This window comes from Leiobunum rupestre, chromosome 3, assembly GCF_980474605.1.
Source record: "Leiobunum rupestre chromosome 3, qqLeiRupe1.1.hap1, whole genome shotgun sequence".
NCBI lineage: Eukaryota > Metazoa > Arthropoda > Arachnida > Opiliones > Sclerosomatidae > Leiobunum > Leiobunum rupestre.
This window is the reverse complement of record NC_143386.1, coordinates 15803756-15825431: the sequence shown is the minus strand read 5'-3', so window position 1 is coordinate 15825431 and position 21676 is coordinate 15803756. Positions and strand designations below refer to the sequence as shown.

Genomic DNA, 21676 nt, shown 5'->3' with positions numbered 1-21676 from the left:
ACTATATTAAATATCAGCCTTACCTAGTACAGTTGTCAAAGGCTAATAAGCCCTTCTATTTTCTATGGCTTAACTATCATGTTACTTTGATTTGACTTCAAAAAGTCGACCTTGTGAGCAGTCGATCTTATGAACATCAACAGTCGATCTTATGGTAATGGTAGGAGAGTCGACCTTATGGACAGCCCATAGTGTGCATAAGGTCGACAGTCGACCTTATGAGCAAGCTCAGTCGATCTTATGAACAACATGGTGGTTTATTAGATCGACAGTCGATTTTATGGCATGTTCATAAGATCGACTATATTAAATATAAGCCTTACCTAGTACAGTTGTCAAAGGCTAATAAGCCCTTCTATTTTCTATGGCTTAACTATCAGGTGACATTGATTTGACTTCAAAAAGTCGACCTTGTGAGCAGTCGATCTTATGAACATCAACAGTCGATCTTATGAGACTTTCCCCCTTCCACTAGTGAAAATTATATTTCGCTCAAACTAGGTAAAATATATTTAATTATGAATTTAACCATAACATTAATTTTATCGTTTTATAGGGAGAATTCGGCTTTTAGACTCTTATCGATTTCAAAGTGATAGTCTCGATACGTTAGTATCTAATCTCGTTTTGGAAGGAGCCAGTAAATTTCAGATGGTTAAGAAATATTTCGATAACGATAAAGTTCAACTGCTTCTGCGGAAGGGCGTCTATCCTTATGCCCAACAAACACAAATCGTCCCTGGGACGTCCCAGCATGGTCCATAGAGCCCAGCTTGGTCCCGTCCAAAATTCGTCATACGGGACGAATAACGGACGTCCCATTTTAGTCCTCGTAGTACCAATTTCGCGACATCCGATATTCAGCCCAATCGACGTCGCATGGATCTCCACTATTCGTCCGAATTGTTTCGTCCATCAATGCTATCTAGAGGCTCGTTTATCAGCAATTAATTTTAATTTGTTTCACCTGTATTTGTATTTGAGCTGATAATGATTAATGAACCACAAAATATTAATTTTATTATGAATATTATTATTTAAATTTACGAGTTTATTTAACGTGAATTAATGAAATTACGTGTTAAATCAAAACTACTTAATTATTTAATTAATTTTATCTGTTCTTAATTTTTATATTTTTTTATATTATTATTATTTTCTTAATTTTTAATTCCATTATTAATTTTTCACAGCCAATTACTGCGAAAAAGCTGATCTAAGTTGGCCACGCTAAAGTCCTTTTAAAATATCTGGTAGCCCAGTTTGTAGTTTCTTTTGTACGACGCCATTACTCGATAGTGAGACCCCGATCTCTTGTTCTCTTTTATTTTTGCATTCCTGTAATAATTGTATTTTTGTTCTCTCATTTCTTTTTTTTGTATACTGTGCTGCGCTCCTTCTAGGAGCCGCCCTGTTTCAAAAGGGTGTACCTCTGTACGGCAAAATAAACCTATAAACCTATTGGAATCGGTCACCATAAAGTCCATAATGCGTTCTACACAAACGTTAAAGATTATAACATAGTAATATCTAGTATCGCTGATAATATATCATAAGAGTAAGTATTTTATTAAAAAAACTGTTTGATTTTTTTAATAATTTTAATTCGATTTTTTTAATGTGTCTTTTACAGAGGTAGGAAGAAAATATGTGTGATCAAAGTCTATTTTGACTCGTCACTAGCCATGTGCGAGTCTTGAATTTGGGGTTTCGAGTCGAGTCTCGAGTATCTAAAATTTCCTTATCGAGTTTCGAGTCGAGTTTTTTTGTTTTCGAGTATTTAGGCTTACCTAAAAATAGATGTTCGAGTACTAGAATAGTTGGGCTTAGCGTCAGTGCCCCCGCCAGCAGTAGGCACAAGTAGGCAGGTGCCTATGTTCAAAAATTTTAGGCCTATTTTAGGGGCCTCTAAAAGTTTTAAAAAATTGCCTCTGGGGCCTCCAAATGTGATTTTTAAATTTAATTAATTTTTAAAAATTGGTCATCTTGCCCCCTAAAAAAAGAACTCCCATTCAATTCCAATTTCCAAGAGTCCTAAATGGCCCTAACAAAACGTTCCCTTTTGAACCACCTATACTCGAAATCAATATTACTTGAGTACACAAACAAAGGCAGCGAACTCTGTTGTTTCTGCTTTTGGTAGTGTACTCTTTTAACATTGATATAGAGAATATGACTACGGTTACAAGGGGCTCTGAACGTCGACGTAAGGGAACGTCGACTTTCGACGAACGTCGACGTTCCGAAAAGGGGAGCGGTTACATGATCGTCGTTTCAAAAAATACTACGGATTCTTCCCTCCAAAACAGGGTATATTGGCGCTCCATAAAAAAAGCTTTACTTGCGTTTTATTAGTATATAATTTTAAGTAAAGTTTCTATTGCTATTCAATTATAAAATAATACATTTTTAAATATAAATATATCAAGTATTTCATATAATAATAATAATATATAAAATGACATCTTTCATACGTTGATTAATTTATTATATAAATTAATTATAAATTATATTCATTAAAGTTTCATAAATTATAAATTGCAATTTGTAGTTAGTAAATTGTTTCGAAATATTTGAAATTATTTATAAATTAATAGGAAATAAAATGAAGTATATAAAATAACATTTATATAATTATTATATAAATATAAAAATAAATATAAATAGTAAATAAATATAAATAAATATAAATAGTAAATAAATATAAATAAATATAAAAACTCAAATTAAAACGAATTTCATTCGGAACAGTCGGATATGCGGTAGGAAAAATTGCTACTGGCCAAGGAAACGTCGTCGTAAAGACGTTACATGCAGCGCCGAACGTCGACGTAAGGCGTTAAATCGACGGTTCGAGGTAGTTTTCGTTAAGTCGACGTATCTCTTCTACAAAATAGGGCATAAAGTGAGAAACTGGATTTTTTTAATACGACTTAAACCGTTGCAACGCTTAAACGAAGGGAAATTCCAGCGGAGCTGAAGTCGAAGCGTAAAGCATCGTACCAGTCACTACTTTGAATAGAGAGCGTCCTGGGGATTAGGGTTTTTTCTTTTTTACTCCTTGTCCCTTTTGCGAAATCACGTGATATCAGTGACCACTGATCGTAGAGAAAGGACCTAGACCTTCGGTGGTCGGACTTGTCCCAGATAACGCGCGTTTCTTCATTTCGTTTTCTGCTCCTGAACAAACAGGTAGTTCTCAATTTCGATTCTCTCCCAGTCAAATTTTTTCTAAGTCTCTTCCGAGACTAACTTTGCCAATACAGCCTTTTTAAAGGCTATTTAGCTGTTTTAAGCTAATATTTAAACAGCCTTTTTCAAGGCTAATTAGCTATTCTAGCTAAATTATTCAAAAAGCCTTTTTCAAGGTTAATTAGCTATTCTAGCTAAATTATTCAAAAAGCCTTTTTCAAGGCTAATTAGCTATTCTATTATTAAAAAGTCTGTTTGAAGACTACATAGCTTTAACTAAGCTCTATTTGCTTAAACCTTTTTAAGGTTATTTCGCTATTAGTATATAATAGTAGCATTTTCAAATATGAGTACCAGAAAATTTTTATCTGGGTCCCAAAAATGAGAAAAATGGAAAAGGGAAGGTAGTTTCGTTAGTAATCAGAAAGGTGCAATGGCACGTTTTTCGAAATCGTCGGCGCAAAGCCATAACTATAGTTCTGAGAAAAACCTAGTCAAAGAATTGGGAAAGGGTTTAGAATCCTTGGAGACTGATAACAGTCAGTGGTGTAGTCCTAAAATAAAAAAACCGGGGCGCTGCCTGGGTACAGCCAACTTCGATTACGCGCGAAATCGAAGTTGGCTGTACCGGCCGCTTTAAATGTACGTCCAACTTCGATTTCTAGCTTGATCGAAGCTGGCCGTAGCTAGGTAACGATTTGAAATTATTATGGTATTTTTCTGCGGTCAAAATTTATCATAAATTCACACACCCTTTATTCCAGAAAAACGATATACGAAATAGAAGCAAGGCGCGCCCTGGCAAGTTGGAAAAAAAGTGCAGGGCCCGCCCTGGCAAAATGGAAAAACCAAGGCGGGGCGGGGCCTTGCCTTTGAAAAAAGCACCGGGGCGACGCCCTGCCCCGCCCTGGCCCGACTACACCACTGATAACAGTCACTGTTTTAGTAATACTGCTGAAGTTCTTCCAAACTTCAGTACTGATATGGAAATGGAACTGACTCATGAAGGAGAAATTGCAGAAGTAATTGCAAACCCCAACTCTAACCATGCACAAAATACATCAAACAACGTGTCCAATTCAAAATAAATGGGCTTACACGCGTTGAATAACTTGGATATTAGTCTAGATAAAGATTGCCTTCCAGTTCAGCCTAAACTAAATCCTTTTCCTAAAAGATTAATTGGCGGTAAAAATCAAGGTTTCAATTCTTATTGGGATGACAAATATCAAATGATTGAATATTCAGTTGCAAAGGTTGCAGTGTATTGTTTTTGTTGCCGTCATTTTTTAGGCAGTAGAAATACTGCATTTCTAAAGGGATTTACGGATTGGAAAAACATGGGGACACAATTCGAAGAACACTTCACTTCCTCCAACAAATCTTCTCACCAACTAGCCTACAAAATGTACTTAGACTACATGGAATCCAAATCCCGTGGATCAATAGTTTGCCAGGTTACCGACCACCACAGACTAGACGTTATAAGAAACAGAGAGGTCCTATCTACACACGTGGAAGTGATTATTTTATGTGCCCAACAAGATTTAGCACTTCAGGGGAACACTTACACATCCGCCGACAATATTGGGAATACGGGAAACTTTATTGCAATATTAGATATTTAAAAAAAATTTAATGATTTAAAAGTAAGTTTAGTGAGAAAAATTATTGTTCAAGAGGTCAACTACTATAGGGTAGTTTGGGCGGTTGCCTAACGTGTTTAGCTCCGGGGGTCCGAATTAAAACGTAATAATTAGATTACTTTGAAATTTAAAATTGTCAAAATTATTTTAAGCACTAAACAAGAGGCTGTTTTACAGATCAATATCTATTGAATAAGTTAAAACACAACAATAAAACAGTTCAGCTTGAAATAGCGCGAAACTAGACAATGGCCACTGTAGTCTTCCCCCTTAACAATGGGGGAGACAAGCCTAAATTAGTAGTTGATGAATTTGGGTAAAGAGGTAATAGTAGGGTGGAATTCTTCGATTAAAAGTAAAGTTGGTAATATTTATTTGTAAATAATATACTTAATAATGAAAATTTATTAATTTAATAATAATAAAACTTTTATTAATTTAATAATAATAAAATTTTTATTAATTTAATAATAATAAAAATTTTATTGATTTAATAATAATACAATTTTTAAATAATTAAATACAATTTGGCTAGTAAAAGAACAACAAAAATTACAAAGGAGTTTTTTATGGGGGCCTCTTAATCACGCAGTGCCTACTCGCGAAAAAATCCTGGCGGGGCTACTGCTTAGCGTTCGAGTACTCGAATAGTTGGGCTTAGCGTTCGAGTATTCATGTGGGTAAAATTATTGAACTGAAAATTTAATTAAAATGATACAATATTTGGATGTTTTCAAATAAAAATATTTTTTATTTTTGGAACTGAGCTTAGATATTTGAAAATCTATATAATATTTAAAACTTTTAAATATTAAAAAAAACATTGTAGGAAGATACTTAAGGAAGTTAAGTTTGAGCACTGAGATCATTTGAAATATGAAATATCTGATTCAACTATAATATCACAGCTTGTAATATAAAATAATACAATCTAATTATATTATCAATTTAAAAATTTAATAGTTCAGTCTCTCTACCGTTAAATATTATTCTTTATGCAGTTATTGTAGTTTCTTTCGGTTTTTCAAGTAGACATGTAGCAAAGTTAGCTGTTCAAGATGATCTGGTAGTAATCGCTCTCTTTTTTCAGTCATTGTAGCTCCACTAGCTGAAAAAAGTCTCTCGCTCGATGCTGAAGTCGCTGGTATGCCAATATATTTTTTAGCTAGTCAAGCAAGCTGTGTATATTTTAATTGACTCTTACGCCAGTATTCGGACACATTGGAATCACTTAGTACAACGTCTTCTTCAAAATAAAGGTTTACTTGCTCGCTTAAGCCAACTTTCTTCGGTTTAGACTGATCAATTTTTCTACCCACATGTCTCCATAAACTATTTCTCTTTATTGTTTTAGATCTAGAACTGCTTACAGCATTCTCTTCTGTTACTTGCTCTTCTTCTCCGTATAAAATGGAAATTTCTCTTTTAATCATGCCAACTGCCACCTTCTCTTCTTCTTTAGTTAAAAGAATGCTCTTGAATCTCGGGTCTAGCACCATTGCTTTAATGAGCAAGGCATCATTGCGATAACCTTTAAATCTTGATTTTAAATGTTTCAGAAAAACATTGGCTACATTTACTGCATGGTCTTGTGGTAATGAGCCTAATCTTGTTAATTCACTTTCGAGACAATGCAATGTTGGAATGACCATTGATAAGGTTGGGTATCTGTCTCCGGAGAGGTCCTGCGTAGCTGTTTCGAATGGTTCCAAAACTTCAACTAATGTTTTTATTATTTTCCATTCGTAGTTTAACAAATTATCCACCTTATCATTTTCTAACAGAACTGCTGAAAGTGGTTGCTTTACTTCATATAATCTTTGCAGCATAAAGAAGGTGCTATTCCACCGTGTATCAACATCTTGAATAAGATGCTTTGGTGGCATGTTCAATTATTTTTGTTTTTGTTGTAAAAGATTGGAAGATACCACACTTTTCTTGAAATGTCCTACTATCAACCTGCACCTTTTCAAGATATCTCCCACTTCTCTTTCCTTTATTTTCAATTCTGATATTGCGTCCTCAATTCCTAATTGCAATGTATGGCAGAAGCATGCTACATGCGTCCATTCCGACTCCTTTATAGCTTTCGATACGTTACGTCCGTTATCCGTCGCAACATAAAGAGGAATTGACCCATCAAGGAACTGCAGAGGAATATATTTCTTCATGAGAGCTCCTTAAGTATTTCGAACAACTTCCGCTGTGTGTGTATCTCTATATGGGAAACATGCCAGGCTGTAAGCAGCGGAGGTGAAATCCTTTCTAGTAAAATGGCATGTTAAGCTCATAAAATGCTCCAAAGATTTGGACTTCCAAAAGTCAGTTGTGAAGGCCAATGATTCCAGTGAGGTTATATCTTTGAGAGCCAATTCCAGATCTACTTTTATTTTATTTTGCATTTCAATATATAAACTTGGAACAATGTTTCTGGAGAATGTTGTCCTGTTGGGAATATGATATCTTGGTTCGCATTGATTTAAAACTGATCTAAAGCCATCATCTTCCACTATAGAATAGGGCTGTAAATCCAACGCCATCATCTCTCCAATTGCTTTGGTGATTGCAATAGCTCTGGGATGCGATTTGGAAAACATTGTAGTTTTGGCACAAAACTCTTGCAGGGTTGGTTGTGTAGTTTTGACTTTGTTAACATTAGTTTCTTCAGAGATTAGAGCCTGGTAAATATCATGGTGTTTGCTTCGTAGGTGAGCTCTCATAGTAGATGTGTTACCAGTTTTGCAATTTAATATTGTATTACAATTCAAACATTTTGAAGAATCCTTATCTTTATTTCTTCATGGAAAGAATCATTTCTGTTTCGTTTCTTAGAAGTCATTTTAATATCACCAACGTTAAACAATAGGAATAGTTATGAAAATTTTACTAAGCCTATGTCAATTAACCAGTGGAAACGTCGAGGGGAAACTTCAGAAAAGACTGACAATTGTGAGCCTGAAACCGCCAAAACTCACGTCGTCCGTTGTTATTCAAATTTCATTTTTAGTTTTGGTTTTATTTTTGTACTACGCATGCCTTAAAACACCAGTCACCATATCCAATCAGGAAGAACTAAACACTTCCTCCCTGACCAATAAGAGCCTTGGGGTCTTTCAGCGCGATCATGGGAATGAAAAACAAAAAATACGTAACGTTTTCCCCCCAGTTTTTTTCAAAATTCGCGAGTAGCGCCTTGGATAAAATAGACGTTTCGAGTACTCGAAAAATTTCTCAAATACTCGAACTAAAAAAATTATACGTTTCGAGTACTCGGAAAACTAGGCCTAAGCCTTAAATGGGGACTCGAAACGTTTTCGAGTTTTTGAAAAAAGGCTTGCCGAGTTTCGAGTTATTTAAAAATATTTCAATTTGTTTTATTAAATCGCCAAAGTTTCACGGTTTTGAGGGATTAATTGGCAAATAAAATGTCGGATATAAGTCGACCGTTGGTTGGGCTATAAATGTGTTATGTATTTTTCAAGACACGACAGCTATAACAATTCAAGGTTGGCGTTCGGATTCTAAATAGTTCCAATGCCTAGACTTTTAGAGTCGGCAAGTGGTCCAAAATGTTGAGTCGCCATACCGACTTTAAAACGACCAAAAACGTTTTTTACATGGTACCTATTATCTCACAAACGTTTAGGACTTTTAGAGTCGGTATTTGGACCAGGACCGAAAAGGTACTTTTCGACCAAAGATCGACTTTAAATCGACTCTTCGTGCTACAGGGTAAGTATTATTTTCGACCAAAAAAGTACTTAATGGTGTTAGAACCAAACGAGTGGTGTTTAAGAATTAAAGAAAAATAAGTCAGTTGAAAAGTATGAAGATAAAGATTTTTAGTCATTTTGTCGATCACGGTGTTCGCCAGCTCGTTTTATCTTTAATCTTGTACACGATTAAAGTAAAGAAATTTGACAATGCACTTTTTCAATAAATTTTATTTAAAAATAAACAAAATATTACAAGCTAGTACTGTATATTTTATTGATTTAATCGTTTATCTATATACGTATTCAAAAAGTTAGCACAGTATTTTTGGTAATATTTTGGGTTCATGAAACCGATAAGATGCCCAAAATCTCAATTATCAGAAAACAGTGTACTTATGGTCTTTTTTAAGTCGGAAATTGCACTATAAATTTCGGTCGGCACCCTGACTAAGAACAGTCTGAAATACGTACATATATTTTTTTAAAGATTAAGACTTTTTAGGTCGGCTTTTGGTCATGGACCTAAAACGACTTTTCAACCCAAGACCGACCCGTAAGCGACTCCCGTATATTACAGTGGTCGTCACCGTGACTAAGAAAAGTCTGAAAAACGTGCATATATTTTTTTATTCGAAAAAGATTAAACCTTTTTGGGTCGGTTTTTGGTCATGGACCTAAAACCGACTTTTCGACCAAAGACCGACCCGTAACCGACTCCCGTGTGCTATAGGGGTACATGTTTCAATTTAACTTTTAAGTTTATTATTCATTACTCTCACTGAACGGTTCGCCTAAAGCTTTATTTCATACTGTTATATTTTATATAGATATTTTGGAATTCCAAACGTAAGATTTGCGTTGAATTCTCCAAAAGTTAGGGAAGGTTCGCTGTTTTTAAAGTTCATTTTGGACCTGTACCTGTTTCAATTTAACTTTTTAAGTTTATTATTTATTACTCTCACTGAACGGTTCGCCTAAAGCTTTATTTCATACTGTTTTATTTTATATATTGAATTTGGAATTCCAAAAGTTAGGGAAGGTTCGCTGTTTTTAAAGTTCATTTTGGACCTGTACATGTTTCAATTTAACTTTTTAAATTTATTATTCATTACTCTCACTGAACGGTTCACCTAAAGCTTTATTCCATACTGTTATATTTTATATATTGAATTTGGAATTCCAAAAGTAAGATTTGCAGTGTATTCTCCGAAAGTTAAGGAAGGTTCGCTGTTTTTAAAGGTCAATTTGGACCTGTACATGTTTCAGTAATGATGAAAAGAAATTTGACGAGACGATGCTGCCACATAGAGAAGCCTTTTACAGTTCATTGAAAAATCAAAATATTTTATAATCTGATTATTTACACGCCCAAAATGTTTGGACAGCGTTTAATATTCAAACATTAGGTAAAATTACTATAATATAAATATTTCAAATCTCTAAACCTCAGTTTTCGTAGGGGAATACACCGACCTCTATGTGAAAAGCGATGCATTGCTCTTAGCCGACGTTGTTGAAAATTTTAGAACATTATCTATAACTCATTATAAATTAGATCCCGCTCAGGCTTACACCGCACCAGGTTTAGCCAGCCAAGCAGCTTTGAAGATGACTGATGTTCACCTCGATCTCATACTTGATAAAGATCAACACTTATTTATTGAAAGGGGTAACGCTTTCTCGATATTTATAATAATATGTATTTACATTGAATTTTTAGGTATTCGAGGCGGTGTTTCAATGATCTCAACTCGTTATTCCGAAGCGAATAACAAATATATGCCCGACACATATGATTCGTCAAAAGAGAGCAGTTATATATGCTATTTAGGTAATTTACATTAAAAAAATAATTATTTAAATTTTAATTATTTTAATTTTAATTAACTTAATTAAAGATTCGAATAATTTGATATATGTGAACCATTACCGCTAGGTGACTTTAAGTGGGTTCATGAGGATGATTTGCAAACATTTGGTGAAAATATTCCGAGTATTCCCAATAACGTTCAAAAAGGATACATTTTAGAGGTAAATAACCTGTGTTATTATTATTGAATCTTATTTTTAATTATTTGTTTCCTTTGCAGGTCGATCTTGAATACCCTCCAGAGTTGCATGACTTACATAACGATCTCCCAGTAGCGGCGGAATCTAAAGTTATCACACCTGATTTGTTATCTCCATACTCCAAAGATCTCTTAGGAAAATTAAATATTAAGGGGAATCAAAGTTCACCGAAACTTCTTCCTAATTTAAATAATAAAGAGAAATACATTACCGCAATATAAAATATTATGTAGAATTAGGTTTTAAAATAACTAAGGTATATCGAGCTCTAACCTTCACTCAAGGAAAATGGTTGGAAAAATATGTTAGTTTAAATACTGAACAGAGGAAATTATCCAAGAGCTCATTTGAAAAGAATTTGGGGAAACTTATGGTAAACTCTGTTTTCGGGTAAATCAATATAAATAATTTATTGCGTTTTTTTTTTAAATAGAGCTAATACCCAAGGCACCACCTTCGACCACATAAGCAATGTTGCTTGTGCGTGATCTAGTAACAGGTGGCCGGGTTACAATGCGTAGGAGGGTGGTGGCAAGCCCTTGATGCCACGCGAGCCAACAGCTCCCTACACTAACTATTACCGTTAACCTCAGCAAGTTTTTATAGGAAGGGGAAACCGAAGATCTCGGTGGAAAACCCCTTTAACCAGTGGGGAGATAACTTACAAACTCTACGCAGAAGGAGTGGTTCCGGATTTTCACCCAGTGCCACAAGCTGGGATCGAACCCGGCTCCTCTTGCTGCGAGGCTAAAGTGCTAACCACTTAGCCACCCCACTATTTAAATTACTTCATTTAATTCTTTAGAAAATCTACGCAACCGAGTTGATCCATAAACCAGACAGAATGTTTTAAGTTACAAGTTCCCCGCAGTTTGAACACTTTACCATCTTTACTGAAGAGTTAGCCGTCGCTGATAAGAAGAGAGCTAAAATTGTTTTTAACCGGCCAATATTTACCGGATTCACCATTCTAGATTTATCGGTTCCATTACGGATTCATAAAAAATACGTACGGGAACAAGGCATCACTATTATATACAGACACTGGTAATTTAATTTAATATGAATTTTTTATTTAAATAGAACTAATATTTAACGTACAACATAAAGACGGATGATGTTTATAAAGACTTTGAAGTTCATAAAAACCACTTCGCATTTCCTTCATTCTAATCAGGATAAAAAAGCTCTCGGTTATTTTAAAGACGAGATAAATTCACAGTTAATTCAAAGCATTGTAGGGCTTCGTCCAAAGTTTTATTCTATTAAATTGTACGGGGAGTCTAAGACCGCTGAAGAGATAGAAAAGGAGTTGCGATTGGGGAAATATTTAGAGTCAATTTTAAACCATAAAAAGGTAATCCGCGAGCGCACTATCTTCCCGCCCAGGTTGTCAAGTATAATACAACTTACATAATTTCAACTTATTCCATACGATAAAACACGAGATAAAGCCGAATATATACGTTCAAGTACCATATAAGTGTACTCTTTAAATATTCGAGATAAGCGGATATAAAGAAACAATTTGGTCCTGAACACAATATGTTGATATGAGAAAAAACAAATCGTCGCGAGAAATATCATAAATACATTGACTTTTCAGCGATTTTACCCCTTTTCACCCCTAAAATCCGGGATCTCGAACCTGAACCTGGGACTGATGCCTCGACCTTTCGTTCCTTCTACTAGAATTAAAAATGCTTTGATTCATGTTTCATCTTAAAAAAAAGAGCAGTTAAACCTGAGTAGCAAATTATTCATCTTTTTCTGAGAACCTGAACCAATCTACAGTAGTACATAAAATGATCAGAGCTTTTGCTAACTCAATGAAGGATCTTGGTATCCAGCCAATTTGGTTATGAAATCTGGAGGAAAATAATTACAAAGCCGTAAAATCCGAAGTGAAAACATAAAGAACGTACTCATTCCTGAAAATATTCCTAAAAATTTAGTTTCAAAGTGAATAATAATAACTGTGGAATTATAAAAAAAATCAGTTCCTAAAAGTTGCGAGGTTAGTTTGGAGGAGGGAAGAAGCAGCCAGTGTCTCAGAATCCATAGCGCGGTGTACCTAGCAACAGGGGCCATACCACCGGAGACTTATAATCATAGTGCCCTACGTCAGCGTCCCCCTAGCCCGGACAGCTGACAAATCCAGCATGGAAGCAGAAGAAGCAGCAATTCTCACTTCGCACACAGCAGTGGGGCAGGAATCAACCCTTGGGACCAATCGGAGGGTTAGCTTAAGAATAATGAGCCATCAAAACAGCTTCCAATTTTACAAAAATCGTGAAACGCCGAAAAGTTTTCACCCGAGAATTGTGGAAAATCGTTGTAGAAAGTTCTGAGATAAGTCATTTGAAATATGTGAAAGAAAAAATTAAAAATGAAGAATTGGCTATGTCCTAGTACTGTTTACTGGAAAACCTTAAAATTCATGTCTATCCTGTATTGGTTTGTTGTTAATCGTGAATTCCTATCATTGGAGCCTCCTCTGATACGCAAGTTAATAATGAGGGAAAAAACTACTCCTTAAAGCCAGTTACTTAATTAAGCTGTTAAAGAGCCGATAAATTGTTAGAGCAAACGGTCAGTTCCGATAAGTTGTATTTGCTGCCTTTTTTACCACTACTGATAAGTGTTCAATTTTTAAGTTGGTGATACCCATCTTAGTTTTTACCATTTATAAAGTTTTGATTTTAGTTGATTAACCTTTGCCGACTGTTGTTAAAATGTTCAACGGTCTGATACCAAACATTTATTCAGTGGTTAGAGTAGCTTCAGCAAAAAAGGGTTGGCTGGACACGTGGCCACTGTTTAATGAGTAAGACAACCCCACTCTAAAAGATTTCTATTGAACGGCAGCTATGATGGGCTGAAAACCAAACGGAATGTTATGTAGTACTAAAACATTGTATAACATCGAACAAATTAATGTGATGTAGCAGGTCTTATGATCTACACGGGGTTTTAATATAAATGTATCTAATTCAAAACCTTCCATAAACTGCAACCTTGTACCTCTTCGTGGTGGAAGGGAGTAACAGGTGGAGGGGCAATCCTTCATGCTGGCCAACTAAGGCTCTGCTTCTCTCTTAAGCCAAGGTGTAAGGTATCGTGTTGAGGGCTGAGTGGTACCGGGGAAGCGAAAAACCGGTATCGTGAACCAGGCGACACCCCGTTGTATTTTAGCCTTCTGCCTGGACAGAGGATTAAGGGCCGTGACCTTTTACGAATTCCAAAAAAAAACAAAACAAAAAACTATCGGGCAAGGGTCTGTCTTGGACAGCACCCGGCTCTGGGCCAGGGGAAGGGTTTTCTCAGGATGCTACCCTCCCTTCAACAAGTTCAGGTCGTGGGTCTGTCTTGGGAGAAACCAAGACCATGTTTCTAGGGTGTGCCTCCTGCAGTACCCATAATCAGAAGCAAGGGTCTACCAAAGACAGTACCCCGACGGAGGGAAGCAAGGTAAGTGCTTCCAATACTCGTACTCGCAAGAGGAACAAGCGTCGAAAGACACTCAGGAAGTTGGCAGATACCTCTTCAAAGGGTAACTCCTCTTTAAACAAGAGAACAAGGGAGTCGGATCAAGACTCTCCAAGCTCTCAACAGCAGGCTGCCAAGAAGTCCAAGCCACTGACCTTCAGTGAAGCTGTGGGTTCGATGCGGATGTCCATCATAAAAGAAGGCTTTCCCTTGAACTGCTTAACCGAGGCAGAAATGGGAACCATCCAGCGTAGAGTTTTGGAGAGGATAGACGGAATACCCTTGATAGATTCTGGTCCTTTCGTACTAAGAAACTTTTTAAAAAACTATTGATAGAAACCAACCTGGCTTAAACCGGTTTGAACTCAAATAATTTTTTAATAGTCGAACCGACTAACTAGTAAAGCTTCTTCACCTTACAGTTTAATTAATTCAACACCGAGGTTACAAACATACTCTTCCATTAGAACTCCAAAAATATATTATACTGTTATCCCTAAAGTACCTTAATCTTATTTCACCAAGAGTGGATCTTCATTAGTTTTAACTGAACTTAGTTTATTAGCTACCGCCCCAGTATAATTAATTTAGTGATAAAACTAGAAATGTTTTTAAAACTAAATCAATTAAGCTTTATAGGGTCTTATCGTCCCATAGACTAATTCTAGCATTTTTACTAAAAATTTAAGTTCAAAATATTTAAAAAGACAAACTTACCCTATTTATCCCTTCATACCAGATCTCAATTAATAACCAAATGATTATGCTACCTTAGCACAGTCAAGCTACTGCGGCCCTTTAGTTCAACCAGGGGCTGAATTTATTTTAATTAACTATGCTTAAAGAAATGTTTTTGATAAACAGTTAAGGTGAACGGTTGCCGAGTTCCTCTATTAAACTTAAATTAAAACTAATGCAACTAAAACTTAACCCATAAATAACAAGCTGTTATCTCTACTAATTAAATCATTATGAACAATTTTTTTTAACTAAAATCTTATCTTTATAACCCCTCAATTCTTTACAAAAAATTTTATTAAACAACAAGCCACTATTAAGCCTCACTAACCACCCATAATAAAAAATATAAAAATCGTATGTTAAGCTTATCCCTAACAAACTTTTTGCTATTTTTTGTTAAAAATAACACCGACCTTTTTAATTTCTAAAGAAACCAGATAACCTAAAATTCAAATAGCATCTCACTACTAGACACTTATTTCATTAATTTTGTCACAATTAACACTTAAGCTTCTAACTCATTCTAATTCGGGAAACTAAAATACATCTAAAATTTTAATCTAAACCCTGAGAAAAAAGGTACAAAAATTTCTACTTTTAACTAAATTTTTACACACCTTTACAGTTCATACTAATATTCATAAGAGCACTCTGTCACACAAAGAACTATTTAATGTAAATAAATCGCTTTAAAGCTCTACTGTAACCTCTAGATGCAAGTTCCCTTACATCTACTTTGTTACGACTTATCTAATATTTAAATAAGAGTGACGGGCGATATGTGCATGTTCTAGAGCCTGATTCAACTCATGGTATTAGTAAAAATTTACTAATAAATCCTTTTTCACACAAAAATTCAATTAATGGTCCAAACCATTACTAAAGTAACAAATCTCTACCTGAGCATAAACTACACCTTGATTTGAAGTAACAAAACTAACCTCTCTATAATGAAAACTAACAATTTATTTACCTAAGTAATCTAGGAACGGTATATAAACTCAATTACTTAATTAAACTAAGGTAGGATTTATCGGGGTGCATCGATTACAGGACAAGTTCCTCTAGGAGGATAAAACACCACCAAATTCTTTAATTTTAACATAATTCCTTAAAACAATTTAAATTAGCATAGAAGGGTATCTAATCCTAGTCTTTAACCTAACTTTTCATCCAACAAACCATAAAATTTATAAAAGAATAATATTTCACTAATTGGTCCAAAATGTTTTTTTTAAATCCAAGTCAAAATGTGCATAAACAAACTTTATATAAACCTTACGTATAACCGCAGCGGCTGGCACGCTTTTATCTAACTAATTCACTATAATGTATATATAAAAAATTAAATAAACATAAATAATATTACTACCTCAAGATCTATCAAAAGACATAAAACTTTAAAGCAACTATAAAAGATTTTAGCTTTAATTAATCTATCCCATAATCTAAACAAAACAATAACTCCCTAAAAGAATACCTAACTGAACCACTTAACAATAATATATATAAATATATTAACATAACCTAATTTTCCTTTTACTTGTTTGGGCTATAAAAGAAAAAAGGAAAAATTTAGTTTAATAAGACAATTATCTCCTGTGCCTTCAAAGAGCACCGTGCAACAACACCAAAACTTAAAAGTAAGCTAACTAAGCTTTTAGACCCATAACCTAACGATGATAATAACTCCTTTTATAATCATAAAACCTGCTAACCTAATTTTCCTAATAATAGTTTTATAAGGGCCAACAATCTCACTTAGAGCAACATCCTGATTTTTAGTTTGATTTGGACTCGAAATAAACTTGATAGGCTTTATCCCATTAATCATTAATAAGATAAATATTAGCAGCTCAGAAGCTGCTATAAAATATTTCTTTGTACAGGGGTGGCTTCCTCGATACTTATTATCAGATCCGTACAAATAGGAATAAATTTTTCATTTTCCCCTCTCACAATCTTAACGTTAATAACGAAAGTAGGGGCAGCGCCACTACATACATACTCTTAGAAAGTGTAAGTTGAATAAACACATTTATTGTCCTATAACATGACAAAAATTAACCCCGTTACTTCTAATAACCTTAACAATAACAAAAATAAATATTTTATTTTATATTGTGTTATCATTAATTTTTGGGATCTTAAAGGGAATATAACTTGCAAAGCAATCTTTACGGAAGACCCCTTCAATTTTTCAAATTTCCCTGTACAGTGGCGCCAAATATTTTAAAGCCAAAGGCAAGAGCGGCTAGAGCTGCAAACGTTGGTGTTCCACACCAAATACCGAAGGTTATATTCCCTTTAAGAGGGTTCAACCAAATTTCTACAAAATATTCTAGGATTTTCGTCTATCTCCCATTTAGCTTGGCTCCTAGTGGCACTAAAACTTAACTTAAAAATCTTTATAATTTATTTTCTAGTCAACACAATTACCTTAGCTATTTTATCGAATATTTTAAGCAAACATAATATTAGTTCTCTTAACAAAACTATATTTATATTTAAAGGGTCCAAACTACCCTTATACCTATTGATATTAAGTTTAGGGGGTTACCCCTATAATTGGAATTTTCCCAAAAATTCTAGTTCTAGCCCTGCTATTTACAAGTGCTAGATACCTACTAATTTTCTTAATATTGCTAGGTTCCATTATTAACTTATATTTTTATCTACGAGTCACTTATAGTGCCTTAGTCATATTTAGCCAAAGACCTCCTAAACTACAAAAAGAACAAAATTGGCTTTCAATTTTATTCCTTTTGTTAGGCCCACTTATTAAACTAAGCTCTCAAAGCTTTAAGTTAAAAAACTATAAACCTTCAAAGTTTATATTAATTAAAATTAAGCTTTAATAACGTATATCTTAAAATTTGCAATTTTAATTTTTTTTAAACTATAAAACCCTAGTAAAAGGAATAACCCATTAATAAATTTACAATTGACCTATTTTCAGACATTTTACCGCGTTGATTATGCTCAACTAACTACAAGGATATTGGAACACTATATTAGGGATGCAACGGATAACCGGAACCGAGAAGAACCGGGTAAATTCTAGGAACCGGAACCGAAACCGGAACTGATAATAACAAAATTTGATAACCTTATCCGGAACCGGAACCGAGATTTGTAAAAAAATGATAACCGAAACCGGAACCGGAACCGAGTTTTATTATTATTATTAACGGTTTTTAAACGGTTCTATAACTTTTTTACCACCATTTAGCGCATGTTGAAATTTTGTACTTAAACTTACTAATTTACTATTACTTGTTTTTCATAAAAGCCCATCTTTATCCGCTATGCGCGTTTCTACGTAAGTGTCAATGACACCGTCTTTCACATTCTCAATTTAAAATGGGCTAGTGACTCATCCAAAAAATGTTTGCTTTGTAAACTGGCAATCCGTGATAGTTTTTGTTTTATTTTCTTCAGTCGGCAGCTCGGCATAATTTCCCAAATGTAGTGCTACTAGTGTGCCATGATGCCATCCGTGTAGGGTAGAAAAAATGCACGACCCCTTTCGGAACCAACTGAAAGGAGAAACGGCGGGAAAGCCAGTGGCGTAGATAACACCCCCACAAACCGCACAATGGGTGGGGGTAAATTGCCTAAGGGGCTGTGTGCAGTGCAACCGCGCGTTGTTTTTCCTCTTATCAGCTCAAGTTAATGCTTTGCTTGCTTCAAATATTTATTTAGATTTCTATGCCGAAAGGCCGGGTACTAGCAACAGGCGAGCCCAAACTTTATAAATACAACAGAAATAACCGTCGCATAAATATCCCAACAACGTACATAGTGAAAGTAACGTAGAGTTGGGAGTCCTACTTTACTGAATTTTGAAAAGAATCGAAACCCGTGTTTTATAGCAGATCGTTATTCGTTAAACGCGGTAAATTAATAACAAAGTTGTCTTTGCTGTTAAAAGTTTAAATTTCAAGTTTGTAATCTAAGGTTAATTTGTTTACATACTTTAATCGCTGGCCTGGGAAGTTTTGGTTTAGAAAATCTAAAATTGCAACTTTTACATTAACGAACCCTTATTTAACGAAATAATGTAGAATCCATTTCGAACGATATACTCAACTTGAATTCCGCCTTGGGCTTGACTAAAAGTCATACAAACACACCGTACACACCCGTCATACTTTTTTCCCCTCAACTCCGAAACTAAAAATCATACCCTACACACCGTACACACCCGACACACCGATTATTTCTTTCTTTCGTATCGATTAATTTCCCAACAAGGCCAATATTTCACAGTATCTCAGCAACATACTCGCTCTCTTCGTTAAACCGCCCGTTTTGGCCGACGAGTTTTAGAAATCGAAAGCCGCGAATGTGGCGGTGTGTGACCGCCGAGTTCGAGTGTGTAAATCCATCGGACGAATTTGTCATACCTTTTTCTCACCGTACTTTTCTCGGAAATTTCAAGACTAAAAGTCATACCGACACACTATACACACCCGTCATACCGACACATTATACACACCGGTTATAACCTGTTCTCCGCGCGTATTTTACGCCTTCGTAAACCCGCAAATCTGGCGGTGTGAGACAGCCGAGGTTTGGGTGTGTACATATATCGGACGAAATTTGTCATACTTTTTTCTCCCGACGCAATTTACAGGAAACGTCGTAGGCTTGGTTAGTTTGCTAGCTGCATTTTTAATTTAGGAAGACTGGAATAGGTAAGTTAATTTTTAATAAATAACTATTACATTAAATATAAATGATATTATAAAGAATTTGTGTACCAATAAATATTTTCTACTGCAGCGTCTGGGGTACATACATTGAGACATTTGAGACTATTGAATTTACGTAACTGCTTAAACATTGAGTAATATATTGCAGTGCATAATTTAGTATAGTAAATTAAGATTGTTTGTTACAAAATATAAGAATGAACTAAATGAATTTATAACATGTTGGTGATTTTTGAAAAATGTTCAATTTTACGATTATAATTTTTTTTGGCCCTTCAATTTCATCATTTGGATTTGGAATTTAACAGTAGAGAAGCTTTTAATTCATAATTATCATCTTTCTGGAAAGTGGAATGATGGTGAGCTGTCATAGAAGATTAACCTTTCCTGTTGTGTGTACTTTTCCAGAATGTGTGATAAATTTTATTTCAAATCTCTATTTAAGCTTTTATTTCCTAAACCCCACAAAATTTGGCACAGTTTAATAATAAATTATATTTTAAAACTTCAAACTCTTGTTGTTTTATTATTTAAACACTATAAATCCATTGCTTTTATTACAAATTAGTAGTAAAATCAATAATGTATGTTACAAAATATAAGAATGAAATAAATTAAATTATACCATGTTCAATTTCTTGCGCTTCGGTTTCATCAGCTGGATTTTTAATTGAACAGTAGAGCAGCTTTTATTCTGGTTAACTTGGCCAGTGGAATGTTTAATATGTTTTGCTTTATACCACTTCAAAATATACGGCTGGGGTTTTTCTTGCATAACTTTAAATATAAAGAGAAGTAAGTTTAATTCGTAATTTTGTTGCAAATTTGTCACATTCGCTATTTCGATAGCTTCTGATAAGGAAGAATATTTTGATTTTTTTAATAAGTTTTACTATCATTTTAAATAGGCTTTGTAATCTTTTTTTTGTGGATTTTTTGGCTGTTTGGTAGGACCCAGCAAACACAAAACGCTCCCATGGAGGTCCTATGGACGTCACAATGGGACCTTATCTTCGTCCCCTGGACATCCAAAAATCCGTCGTTGACGTTCAAGGGACGTCAACAGACGTCCAAATGTCTTATATGTCTAGAGCCAAGGAACATCCCACGGACGAAGCTTTGGACGTCTTTGGGATTTGTAATTGGATATCCAGAGGATATCCTTGCATAAAACCTAAAGACGTCTTTGGTCGTTTATTTCGGTTAAATGTTGGTCCTATATTGATGAAACTGGGACGTCCTCTGGATATCGTATTTAGTAATAAATATTTAAAAATTAAACCAAAATTAACAAAAAAGATTTTATTGAAAAATTCGAAAATAATATAATACACATAAAATAGAGCATAAATTAATTTATCGCGTTTAGAAAAGTCTATATTAGGAACAATTTAAATTACCTACATACTATTTTTTTAAATATACCTATATATGTAATAATTTCTTAAAACAAATTAAAAAATATAATAAATTGGAAATATTGGAAAAAATAAAAATTAAAAATATATCATTCATGCAATTATTACAAACATAATTGGGTTATTCAAAGTTGTGATAGAAATTGAACTAAATGCAAATTCTATTATCATAAAAATTAAAAATACATAAAATTTTGCAATAACCAAATAAATAAAAACTGATATGGCTTGTAACAAAATAAACAGATATAAAAAACACCTAATTATTAAATTAGTAAAAGAAAGGTTTTTAAAAAATATTGAAAATAACATTAAATAAGACATATATTACACAGCACTTCAATATATATTTAAGAAAATATTAAATAGTTCAAAATTTATAGTGTTAAGTAGCGTAGCTGTTGATTTGCCATGAAGCCATCAACTGATCCAAAACACTCAAAGGATTTTCTGAAAATAAATAATGTGAGAAAAGTTTTCATATATTTTTGATAAATGAAAATGAATGAAAATAACTGCCAAGGACCATAACTAAGTATTTGATAAATTTTCTAGAAATATACTTCCTTCAGGATACCACTTTTACATAGCCATCACATCTGAACGGGCTAGTGAGTCTTTTGGGAGGAACATGGCCAAAATAAATAAATAAATAAATGTGGAGGCACTGGGGGCGAAAAAGGAGA

General features: G+C 34.3%; 1 protein-coding gene across 1 annotated transcript; it reads right to left on the bottom strand.

Annotated features, from left to right (window-relative positions):
* Positions 1 to 6007: 6007 nt before the first annotated feature.
* LOC149949675 (zinc finger BED domain-containing protein 4-like) lies at positions 6008 to 6724 on the bottom strand. Its single transcript, XM_090169451.1, has one exon. It carries the CDS (start codon positions 6722 to 6724, stop codon positions 6008 to 6010), a length of 717 nt encoding a protein of 238 aa, XP_090025577.1.
* Positions 6725 to 21676: the final 14952 nt, after the last annotated feature.

Excerpts from the sequence above, each read along its gene's own strand:
- LOC149949675 (XM_090169451.1), bottom strand. The coding sequence starts at position 6,724 with ATGCCACCAAAGCATCTTATTCAAGATGTTGATACACGGTGGAATAGC.